The following is a 12,093-nucleotide window of genomic DNA, read 5'->3' on the forward strand; positions in this document are numbered from 1 at the left end:
TAGAAAGAACCCAGATATCCACCAACAGAGGAATGAATACAGAAAATATGGTATATTTACACAATGGAGTACTATTCAGTTATTAAAAATGAGGATTTCATGAAATTCTTAGGCAAATGGATGGAATTAGAAAATATCCTGTGTAAGTTAACCCAATCACAAAAGAACATACAAGGTATGCATTCACTGATAAGTGAATATTAGCCCAGAAGCTTGGAATACCCAAGATACAATTCACAGATTAAATGAAGCTCAGGAAGAAGGAAGAACAAAGTATGGATACTTTGGCCCTTCTTAGAAGGTGGAACAAAATACCCATGGGAGGAGATACAGAGGCAAAGTGTGGAGTAGAGACTTAAGGAAAGACCATCAGAGACTGCCCAACCTGGGGTTCCGTCTGACATATAGTCAGCAAACCCAGTCACTATTGTGGATGCCAACAAGTGCTTGTTAACAGGAGCTACAGCTGTCTCCTGAGAGGCTCTGCCAGTACACGACGAATACAGAGGTCGGTGCTCTCAGCCAACCATTGGACTGAGTACAAGGTCCCCAATGGAGGAGCTAGAGAAAGGACCCAAGGAGCTGAAGGAGCTTGCAGCCCCACAGAAGGAACAACAATATGAACCAACCAGTACTCCCAGAGCTCCCAGGGACTAAACCACCAACCAAACTGTACATATGGAGGGACCCAGGCTCCAACTGCATATGTAGCAGAGGATGACCTTGTTGGACATCAAAGGAAGGAAAGGCTCTTGGTCTTGAGAAGGCTCGATGCCCCAGTGTAGGGAAATACCAGGACAGGGAAATGGGAGTGGGTGGGTTAGTGAGTGGGGGAGGGTGGATGAGATAGGGTGTTTTCAGAGGAGAAACCAGGCAAGGGTATAGCATTTCAAATGTAAATAAAGAAAATATCCAATAAAAAAAAAGAAGTCTCCCAGGATATATTGATTCTTATAAGCAATGGATTAATATTCCTCTTATTCCACATCGTCACCATCATGGGAGTCCCTACTTTGGTTGATCTTAGCCATTTTGACATGTGTAAAATGAAATCTCAAAGTAATTTTCGTTTTCATTTTCTGATGGCCAGGGTTGTTGACACACTTTCTCTCCCTCTCTCTCTCTCTCTCTCTCTCTCTCTCTTCCCCTCTCCCTCCCTCCACCCTTCCCTCCCTCCACCCTTCCCTCCCTCTTTCTCTCTTTCTTTCTCCTATTATTCTTTAATTTTTTTTATAGTTCAGTTGTTATATCCTCCAGAGTCTGCCCTCCTCCCCTGTCTTCAAGAGGATGTCCCCATCCCCATCCAGGCCCCCCTCCTGCTCCACCAAACTTACCCACTCCCTAGGGCCTCATATCTCTTGAGGGTTAGGTGCCGTTTCTCTCACTGAGGCCAGACTAGGTAGTTCTTTGTTACACATGTGTTGGGGGCTTCAGACTAGCTCATGTATGCTGCCTGGTGAGTGGCTCAGTGTCTGAGAGATCTCAGGGGGCCAGGCTGGTTGAGACTGATGGTCTTCCTCTGGGGTCATCGTCTTCCTCAGCTTCTTCCAGCTTTTCCCTAATTCAGTGTCAGGGGACCCAGACTTTTGTCCATTGGTTGGGTATAAGTATCTGAATCTTACTCTTTCGGCTGCTTGATGGGCCATTCAGAGGGTGGGCATGCTAGGCTCCTGTCTGTAAGCACACCATGGCATCAGTAGTAGTGTCAGGTCTTGGAGCCTCCCCTTGAGCTGTATTCCAATTTGGGCTGCTCACTGATCCTCATTTCTCTCAGTCTTCTCTCCATCCTTGTCCCTGCAGTTCCCCTAGACAGGAACAATTCTGGGTCAGAGTTTCTGACTGGGATGGGAATTCCATCTCTGCACTCTGCCCTGTCTTTCTACTGGAGAGAGACTCCACAAGTTCCCTCTCCCCAGTGTAGAGCATTTCATCTAAGGTCACTTCCTTTGAGTCCTGAGCATCTGTCACCTCCCAGGTCTCTGTTATATGCTAGAGGATCTGCCCACCTCATATCTCCCAAGGTTGTCTGTTTTCATTCTTTCTGCTGGCCCTCAGGACTTCACTCCTGTCCCACCCCTCCCGTTAATCATGCTCCCCTCTCCTACTCTGGTCCCTCCCTCCCTCTGCCTCCCTTCGCCACAATGGCCCAATGAAATCTGTAAAACAATATTTTACAGACAGAGGCGAGAAATGTCTCCTGGGAAATTTTGCAGAACACCCTGTAAGTCCAGAAGCTGAAAATCTCACTTGGCAATTACTGTACTTCTGAAACTCTCCTTCCTAGTGGCCAGGACTAAGAATACCAAGCATATTAAGATGTAAAAGAATCCATCTTGTGGCCAAAAAAAATCTGCAACACTTTGCTCCAATCGTTTATGTAATTACATTTACCTCCCAACAGGATATATTATAGTATGACTCCAAATATGGTAGAAAAAGCAATTTTAGCAGGCTGTAGAATTCTCCAGAAACTCTAAACTCACAAATTACTTTTTGTTTTTCAGTCACCCTTGCAGGGCAAGTGCATTAGAAACTATAGGCCCAGACTAAGGATATTTACATCTGAAAAACCTTATAAAATTCCTTGCCTTACAAGTGGGTGTTGGGCAAGGTAGTAAGAATTTACATTAGAGTTGGTGCATAGCTCGAAGCTACCTCCCCCAACCCTGAGGCCAGGCTTTCTGTCTTGCAACTGAATTGTATAACTCAGGGACATCAGCAGCAGACAAGTTAATCCTGTTCTACCTTTAACTCTTGACCTTGCTTGTTATGCAGACAGGCTGTCTCTACCCTGGCTCACCTGGATAGCAATGGAAGCTTATGAGGAACTACTTTTGTTTTGCAGACCCCACCCAGGGAGTCCTTGGGCAAAACAACATTTTTTTTTTTTTTTTTTTTTTTTTGCTTATCCAGGTATGATTCTGGAGACAGTAGATACTTGTTACTTAGAGAGACACTCGGAGTAAGTAGTTAGTTCACTAGGCTGGGCCTAAGGATAGCAGTGGGTTAGTTCACTGGGCTGGGGTCTAGAGGCTGCTACTGGAGCTGATCACCGGGGACCTATGGTGGCCCCGAGCATGGCACAGAGAAGAATGCAGCGGGCCGACTAGGTGGAGGTGCTCTTGGAAGACAGCATGAGCCAGGCAGCTTCCCAAGCTCTGCAATGCCACTATCATCACCAGGAAGTTAGGCCCGGGAGGGGAGCTGTCCTTCCCCAGCTCCTGGGCTAGCACGACAGTGGGGCCAAGATAAAGAAGCATGCGCCGATTGACCAACTGGACTATGGCTGGACTATGGGTAAACACCCTGTACTGCCCGAGAAAACTGAAGCTTTAACAGATGAATGTGATGCTTAGTTTAATTTGAGATGTTTACTTGACTGGGCTAGGAGATACCCAGAAAAATACATTCAGATTCAAGCCGCTTCTGTGTGTGGTTGTATCTGTTTGTCATCCGCCGGACCTGTCTCCTCTCCTGATATCCAGAATTCCCCCCTAAGATTTAGTTCCCAGCTGGGACCATACGTGTCATCCCTTGATTGCTTTCTTCTCCCTCCCAAGTGTGATTGAGGCATCTTCACTTGGGGCTTTTTTCTTATTATCCTTCTTCAGTTCTGTGGATTGTATCCTAGGTATTCTGTACTTTTTGGGCTAATATCTACTTATTACTGAGTACATACCATACATGTCCTTTTGAGTCTGAGTTACCTTACTCAGGATGATATTTTCCAGTTCCATCCATTTGTCTGCAAAACTCATGATGTCCTCATTCTTAAAAGCTGAGTAGTATTCCATTGTGTAAATGAACCATATTTTCTGTATCCATTCTTCCATTGTGGGACAACTGGGTTGTTTTCAGCTTCTGGGTATGAACATGGTGGAATGTGTGTCCCTGTGGCATGGTGTGGCATCATTTGGGTATATGCCCAAGAGTATAGCCGAGTCTTCAGATAGATTTATTGCCAATTTTTTGAGGAACCTCCAGACTGATTTCCAGAGTAGTTATACCAGTTTGTAATCCTACAAGCAATGGAGTGGTGCTCCTCTTTCTCCACATCCTCACGAACATGTGCTGTTACCTGAATTTTTGATCTTTACCATTCTGATTAATGTAAGATGGAATTGCAGGGTCGTTTAGATTTGCATTGCTCGGATAACTAAGGACTTTGGACATTTCTTTGAGTGCTTCTTGGCCATTTGAGATTCCTCTGTTGTAAATTCTCTGTTGAGTTCTATACCCCATTTTTTGATTGGGTGGCTTGGTTTTTGGGAGGTTAGCTTCTTGAATTCTTTATATATTTTGGATATTAGGTGTTGGGTTAGTAAAGATTTTTTTCTCAATATGTAGGTTGTCAATTTGTTCTATTGACTATGTCATTTGCCTTACAGAATGTTTTCAGTTTCATGACATCCCATTTATCAATTTATCTTTATCTTAGAGCTTGAGCCATAGGAGATCTGCTTAGGATATATCACCTCCACTACCACTCCCACCGCTGTGACAATGAGTTAGAGCCTCTTTACCACTTTCTCTTCTATTAGATTTAGTGTATCTGGTTTTATGTTGAGGTCATTTATCCACTTGGACTTGAGATTTGTGCAAGGTGATAAATATGGATCTATTTAAATTTTTCTACATACTGACTGCCATTTATACCAGCACCATTCATTGAAGATACTTTTTTTTTTCCTTTGTATATTTTTTGGCTTCTTTGCCAAAGATCAAGTGTCTACAAGTGTGTGGTTTTATTTCTGGGTCTTCACTTCCATAGATCAACATGTCTGTCTCTGTTCCAAAACCTAGCAGTTTTTATCATTATTGCTCTATAGTACAGTTGAGGTCAAGGATGATTATTCCTCTAGAAGTTCTTTTATTGTTCAGAGTTGTTTTCCCTACCCTGGGTTATTTGTTTTCCTATATGAAATTGAGAATTGCTCTTCCCATGTATTTGACAAATTGTGTTGGCATTTTGATGGGGATTGTGTTGAAACTGTAGATTGCTTTTGGTAGGATGGCCATTTTTACTATGTTAATTCTACCAATCCATAAGCATGGGAGACCTCTCCATTTTCTAACATCTTCTTTAATTTCTTTCTTGAGAGATTTGAAGATATTTTCTTACAGGTCTTTTAACTCGTTTGCTTAGTGTTACCCCAAGATATTTTATATCACTTGTGACTATTGTGTACAGTGCTGTTTCCCTATTTTCTTTCTCAGCCAATTTATCATTTATATAAAGGAAGGCTACTGATTTATTTGAATTACTTTTATATCCAGTGACTTGGCTGAAGTTGTTTATCAGCTGTCAAAGTTCTCTGATAGAATTTTGGGGTTGCTTGTGTATACTATCGTATCATCTGCAAATAGTAATACCTTGACTTCTTTGCCACTTTGTATCCTCTTTATCTCCTTTTGTTGTTTTATTGCTTTAGCTAGAACTTTGAATACTGCATTGAATAGATACAGGGAGAGTGGGCATCCTTCTCATGTTCTTGATTTTAGTGGGATTGCTTCAAGTATCTCCAATTAATTTGATATTGGCTGTTGGTTTTCTGTATATTGCTTTTATTAAGTTTAGGTACGGGCCTTGAATTCCTGGTCTCTCCAGTACTTTTAAAATGAAACGATGTTGTATTTTGTCAAATGCTTTTTCAGCACCTAACGAGATGATCTTGTGATATTTTTGAGTTTGTTTATATAGTAGATTACATTAATGGTTTCTACTTTTGGTTGAAAGTCTATTTCATTGGATATTAGGATGGCAACTCAAGCTTGTTTCTTGGGACTATTTGCTTGGAAGACTTTTTTCTAGTCTTTTACTCCGAGGAAGTGTCTGCCTTTGTTATTTAGGTATGTTTCTTGTATACAGCAAAATGCTGGATCATGTTTAAGTATCCAGTTTTTAGCTTATGTCTTTATTTGGAAGTTGAGTCTGTTGATATTGAGAGATATTAAAGGCAGATGATTATTAGTTTCTGTTATTTTTGGTGTTGTAGGTAGCATTATGTGCATGAGATTCTTTACTTTTGGCTTTGTTGTAAGGTGATTAATATCTTGTTTTTTCTTTGGTGTAGGTCCCTCCTTGTGTTGGTGCTTTCTTTCTAGAATCCTCTGTAGGGCTGGATTTGTAGATAGAAATTGTTCAAATTTGGTTTTGTCCTGGAGTATTTTGGTTTCTCCATTTATGTTGATTGAGAGTATTGCTAGGTATAGTAGTCTGGACTGGCATTTGGGTTCTCTTAGTGTCTGTTTGACATCTGCCCAGGATCTTCTGAATTTTAATATTTCTGTTGAGAAGTCTGGTGTAATTCTCATAGGTATGCCTTTATATGTTATTTATTTTCCCCTTACAGCTTTTAATATTCTTTCTTTGTTCTATAGGCTTCTTGTACATTCATGGGGAGTTTTCTTCTATGATTTTGTAGAGGATGTCTTTGGGTCCTTTGAGCTGGGAATCTTCTCTCTCTCTCTCTCTCTTCTCTCTCTCTCTCTCTCTTCTCTCTCTCTCTCTCTCTCTCTCTCTTTGTTTTATTTTTTTTTTTGTTTTGTTTTTGTTTTTTTTTGTTTTTTGTTTTTTGTTTTTTGTTTTTTTTTGAGACAGGGTTTCCCTGTATAGTCCTGGCTGTCCTGGAACTCACTCTATAGACCAGGCTGGACTCAAACTCAGAAATCTGCCTGCCTTTGCCTCCCACCACCACCCGACTTCACTCTCTTCTATTCCTATTATTCTTAGATTTGTTTTTTTCATTGTGTTCTGGATTTCATGAATGTTTTGGGTTAGGAGTTTTTATGTATTGATTTTCATGACAGTTGTGTCAATATCTTCTAAGGTCTCTTCTACACCTGAGATTCTCTCTTCTATCTCTTGTATTCTGTTGGTGATGCTTGCATCTATAACTTCTGATCTCTTTCCTAGGTTTTCCATTTCAAGGGTTGCATCCATTTGTGTTTTATTTATTGTTTCTTCTTTCACTTTTAGGTCTTAAACTGCCTTGTTCAATTCCTTCACATGTGCAATTATATTTTCCTATATAAGGAATTAAGGGACTTATTTGTTTCCTCTTTAAGGGCTTCTACCTGTTTACCAGTGTTTTACTGTGTTTCCTCCAGTGAGTTATTTATATCCTCCTTAAAGGACTCTGTCATCTTCTTGAGACAAGATTTTAGGTGATATTCTTAATTTTTCAAGTGTGTTGGTATATCCAGGGCTTTCTCTGGTAGAACTGGTTCTGATGATGCCAAAATATATTGGCCTCTGTTACTTAAAGTATTGTACTTGCCTTTCATCATCTCATCATTTCTGGTGTTAACTGGTCTGGGTGTCTCTGTCTAGAACCTGCCTTCTGTGTCCCTGGTTTGCTGCTGGTCTCTTGGAAGATCTGTGGCCCTGACTGTTGCAGACTTCCTGTGAGACCTTCAGACTTTGGGGTCTTCAGAAGGGCATGTACACTGGTGATCTGCTACCCTGGCTGCAGTGTCTCTCCTGGGAGGCCTTTAGACTGTGAGGTTTTCAGAGGAGCAGAATAATCTGCCCCAGCAGAAGGCTCAGGCCAGAAGAGGGGATAGAGTTCTGGCAGTGTGTGTGTGTGTGTGTGTGTGTGTGTGTGTGTACGGGATCCCTAGTCCACTGCACTTGTTTGGGAGAGTTCCTTACCTGTTGCCCTGCATGCAGCAAAACTCCTGAGAAGCTTTCAGACTGTCTTGAGCAGACAAACTGGTAATTTACTCTGGCAGAAGGTCAAGAAATTCTTGAAAATTTGCCTTGATATTGCACAAAGAAATTGAAATATTCATAGTTGTTCAATAGAGAAGTGAAAGCCCCAAGTACATAGAGTAAGAGAAGAGAGAAACAAAGAGTATAAGTCCAATTCATTCTTAAATGTGTGAAATCAGTAAAAGCATCACAAATCATTCAAGGGTACTTGATCAACTACCTTATTCTCAAAACTATGCATTCTACATAAGTATTATTTGGGTTATATTTAAGAAATATAAAAATCAAATTATCATTAAATTGGTATCCAGGATGTTTTCTAGGTCCCTGAGACAGAGATTGCAACAATAGGCAACTCAAGGCATAAACAATTCCTCAAAAAAGAGACACAAGTTTACTTTTTTTGTCAGTATTTTGTTTATTTAGAAATTTCATGTAAATGGATAAATAACACTAGGAGGAAACTATAAAAGTCATCTCCATTTGCTTCTATTACCTTAGGGCCTCTCAAATGAAGCTAGTATGTTTTCCTTTCTTTTTTTACTTTTTCTATCAATCACATTGTAGGTAATATGCAATTAAATATTGTTATCATACTTTGAACAGAATTAGTCAGCCTAGATTTTTAAATGAATTATAAGCACACTTAAGATACCATAATGTATTATATTGAACTTATTCTTTCATATAATCAATGAGAAAAATCTAAGAGGGATCTGTGTAGCTCTCTTTAACTAACAAGCAAAAGGACCTGTTACTAGATATTTGGCTTTGAAAATTGTGTTGTGGTGTGTGAAGGTTTTAGCTATATGCCTGATATACACAGTTTGAGAGGTAAATGCAAAAGGAGCATGTGGCTAAGGTCAACATGTTCAAACAGTAAATCTTAAGTGAGTCAGAGCTACATACAGAGATTATCACTCAAACTAAGATTGGAACAAAATAAATATAAGTAATTATATCTGCAAGATGGAATTTAGAACTGAAACTATAGGTAAAAGGGTGACACTGAAAGTAATTATGCAGAATTTCTAAGATGTTTATTATTGAAAATTTAATGTAATGCATTAATTTTCATTGTAATTATTAACTTAATAACAGTATAATTCAATGAATTCAATGGAATTCACACATTGCCCCTTTCATGTACTGATGGTATGCTTCTAAGTGGTGATCATGATTCTCTGTAGACACAAGAGACACTATTAGATATCTCATAAAGGACAGAAAGATGGAGAGTCAGTTGAAGCTTTGAATTTTCTTCTGCTTCATTATTAGCTAAGCACTGCCACCAATTTGTGAATGTGAATCCAATGTTATGTACTTGAAATATTGTTAGATTATGTTTTATGTGTACAAAAACAAATCTATCAAGTTTTCTATTTTACATGCCAAAATGATCAATGGATATTTTTCAATGCCTAATTGCTTTTACTGAATGTGACAACATTTAATCAGATGCCCATCTCTATAAATCAACATGAAGGGGCTGAGAACTGCATAACCAAGAGTTAGGAACTCTGGAACGTATAGTATTGTAGAATAATTATCTATAGAGAAAGTAAAGTATAAAGATATAAAACAATCTGCCCAGTAAAAGAAAAGAAAACAGAGCATCAGAAGGAGAACACTATGAGCAGCTCTCAGCTCAGGGGGAGTTCTGTAGAGAAGCTTGGAGTTGAGAAGGTAAAGGATATTCTGGTGGTGTTTGTGGAGAAGAAATACCATGTAGCCACTGGCCCATCCCATGGCACCCTGAAACACCGCATCTCTCAGTACCATGAGGGTGAGAAAAATCCATCTTGTTATCCAGCTTTCAGGCAGAAAATAGCAATAGTTGCCAACTTTCCTAAAATGTGTTATGTTCACACTGTTGACATTTTTAATGTAAAATGGTAAGTTCATGCTGATCAAGGAATTGAGTATCCACAGGCAAAGCAGTGAGGAAAGAATATGCTGTGGGGTTTTTAGATTGAGCCTCTGCCACATGGACTGTCTGGGACTGATGGTGATGGCCTGGACCACAGTGAGCAGACTGCTGGTGCAGATGGAGAGGCCCCGAGACACTCTTGCTAGGTAAACAGACAGTTTACAACTGGTGTCATTTAAGTAGTTTCCAAAATTAAAGGCTTCTACTGTCTTTGGCATCCCTTTTGAAAGGAGCATTATGATATTTGTAAGTGCCAAGTGAGCAAGAATGAGGTGTACAGGTTTCTTCTCAGTGCTTTGGAACATGTGCATGTAACTCACAAATACTAAGCTGTTCCCCATGGTACCAAGTCCAGTGAGACAGAGGAAGACTGTGCCCTTGACAGGGTCCAAAACCATTCTTAGATCTGAGGCAGGAGCACTTAATCCAACAAACACCTTTTTGAAGAAATCATCAGTAAATCATGATAGGTAAAAGAAAATATCTTTCAAATCAGCTTACATTTCTGGAGGATAAGGTAAGCAAGTTATGCTTATAGACTCAAATGCTATCATGGAGTCTTCTTTTCAAAAGCCTAAATTTTTAAGCTATATATTTATCTTATAGACTGATATAGTTTATCTATGTTCTGTCTTAGCCTGGCTACATTAACAGCAATGGCCCTATCCAGTATTTTGCCAAGCATTTTGTATTTCGTTCTATAACATTGCTGTAATTCAATTCTGTAAATCCTGAGCTGGTATAAATCTGTTTACATGAGTCATGTGGCATATACAAATATCTGTGAAGTTCTTCTGTTCTAACATATTGAAAACCTCTCAAAATTAACCACATTTTAATTTCTACAACACTTATTACATGCTCAGTGTTCCATTATGTCCTTCAATTTCATGAGTGTAGAATTTTGTTTCTTTGCTCTTATTGTATATTAGATGCTTAGGCCCCAGTATTTCCACACTTACATATTAAAATCCAATCTGATTCTATGGTTGTATAATGAGCCACATACATTTACATTTTAAAAATAGGGGCTGGAGAGATGGCTCAGTGGGTAAGAGCAATGGGTGCTCTTCCATATGTACTGAGTTCAATTTCTAGCCGCCATATGGTGGCTCACAAACATCTCTAATGGGTTTTGATGTCCCCTTCTGGCACACAGGTATGTATACAGATAGAGCTCTCATATAATACATAAATCTTTTTAACATATATTTTAAAATCATCTTCAGTGAGCCCAAATTTCTTCTTGCACCATTATTTTGAGAGTGGATGTGGTCAACCCCTAAACCCTTGGGCCCTGGTTCCAAGAGCCAGGGTAAAGTCAACTTTGGAAGCCAAGGCCAACAGCTATCTAAGTGTGCATGTATTCTAACTTTGTTTCATATGTTCCATAAAACTTAGGACAACTATGAGGTAATCTAGAAACAGACTGAAAGTAACTCTCTCTCCAGTTTTAGCCCATTACACACACACACACACACACACACACACACACACACACACACACACACACACGCGCGCGCGTTTATATTTGCACATGACAACCTATACTTAAATGACCATAAACACTATACCAGAAAATTCTTGAAGATGTGATAGACAACTTCAGAAATCCATAGAATATATATTCAGCATAGAAAAAATCAACGTCTTTTTTATAGTACCAGCTAAAAATAGAGAACAAAAATATGTACAATATTTAAATTACACCAAACCAAACAAACAAAGAAACAAACAAACAAGACTAGTCAGCCAAAGAAAAACATGTAACATTGCATAGGAAGCTGCTGTCTTTGCTTTTCCTCTGAGGCTTTTCCCTATCCTCTCCCCTAAATTTTTTATTTTTCCTTCCCTTTAACTAGCTATTCTAAATTCTAATGTATAGTGTATATAATGCCTTCTTCTTTTTAGCACCAATGAATTGAGTTGGAGATAGTATGTTCCCATGAAGAAAATTCAGGTGCCACCCAAGTAAGTCCGCATAGGCGGACTTTATCTTTTTGTTTTGCATTATTTCTTGCAGAGAGAGGAGGGGCAGGGAGAAGAGGGATGATAGGATCTTAGTCACCCAGATTGACCTTAAACTGAGAACAGTCCTTCTCCCTCAACCTGAGAGTGCAGGACTTAAAGGTGTGAGCCATCCTGATCCACATTTGAAAAGGAGAAACTTGCAGTCTAGAAACACACACACACACACACACACACACACACACACACACACGAGAGGGGGAAAGGAGGGAGGGAAAAAGGGAGAGGAGAGGGACAAGAACAGGGAGAGGGAGAAAGAAAGGGAGACAGAGAAGGAGGAGAGGGGAGAGATTTCCAGCATAGTGCCTTAATGTAACAATTTGCTGTCTTTGTGGAGATGTGAGACAGAATGTCTTCCTCTAGAATGTTTTTCTTTCAGGGCCAATATTGAATACATGCATTTCCCTTAACAAAACATTCT

At 39.6% G+C, this 12,093-nt stretch overlaps 1 protein-coding gene across 1 annotated transcript; it reads right to left on the reverse strand.

Moving 5' to 3' along the window:
- Positions 1–9,145: 9,145 nt before the first annotated feature.
- LOC127664433 (putative vomeronasal receptor-like protein 4) lies at positions 9,146–10,042 on the reverse strand. The gene has a single exon (XM_052156411.1). The coding sequence runs from the start codon at positions 10,040–10,042 to the stop codon at positions 9,146–9,148; it is 897 nt and encodes a 298-aa protein (XP_052012371.1).
- Between the last annotated feature and the right edge of the window lie 2,051 nt (positions 10,043–12,093).

Source organism: Apodemus sylvaticus, chromosome 14, assembly GCF_947179515.1.
Source record: "Apodemus sylvaticus chromosome 14, mApoSyl1.1, whole genome shotgun sequence".
Classification (NCBI taxonomy): Eukaryota; Metazoa; Chordata; class Mammalia; order Rodentia; family Muridae; genus Apodemus; species Apodemus sylvaticus.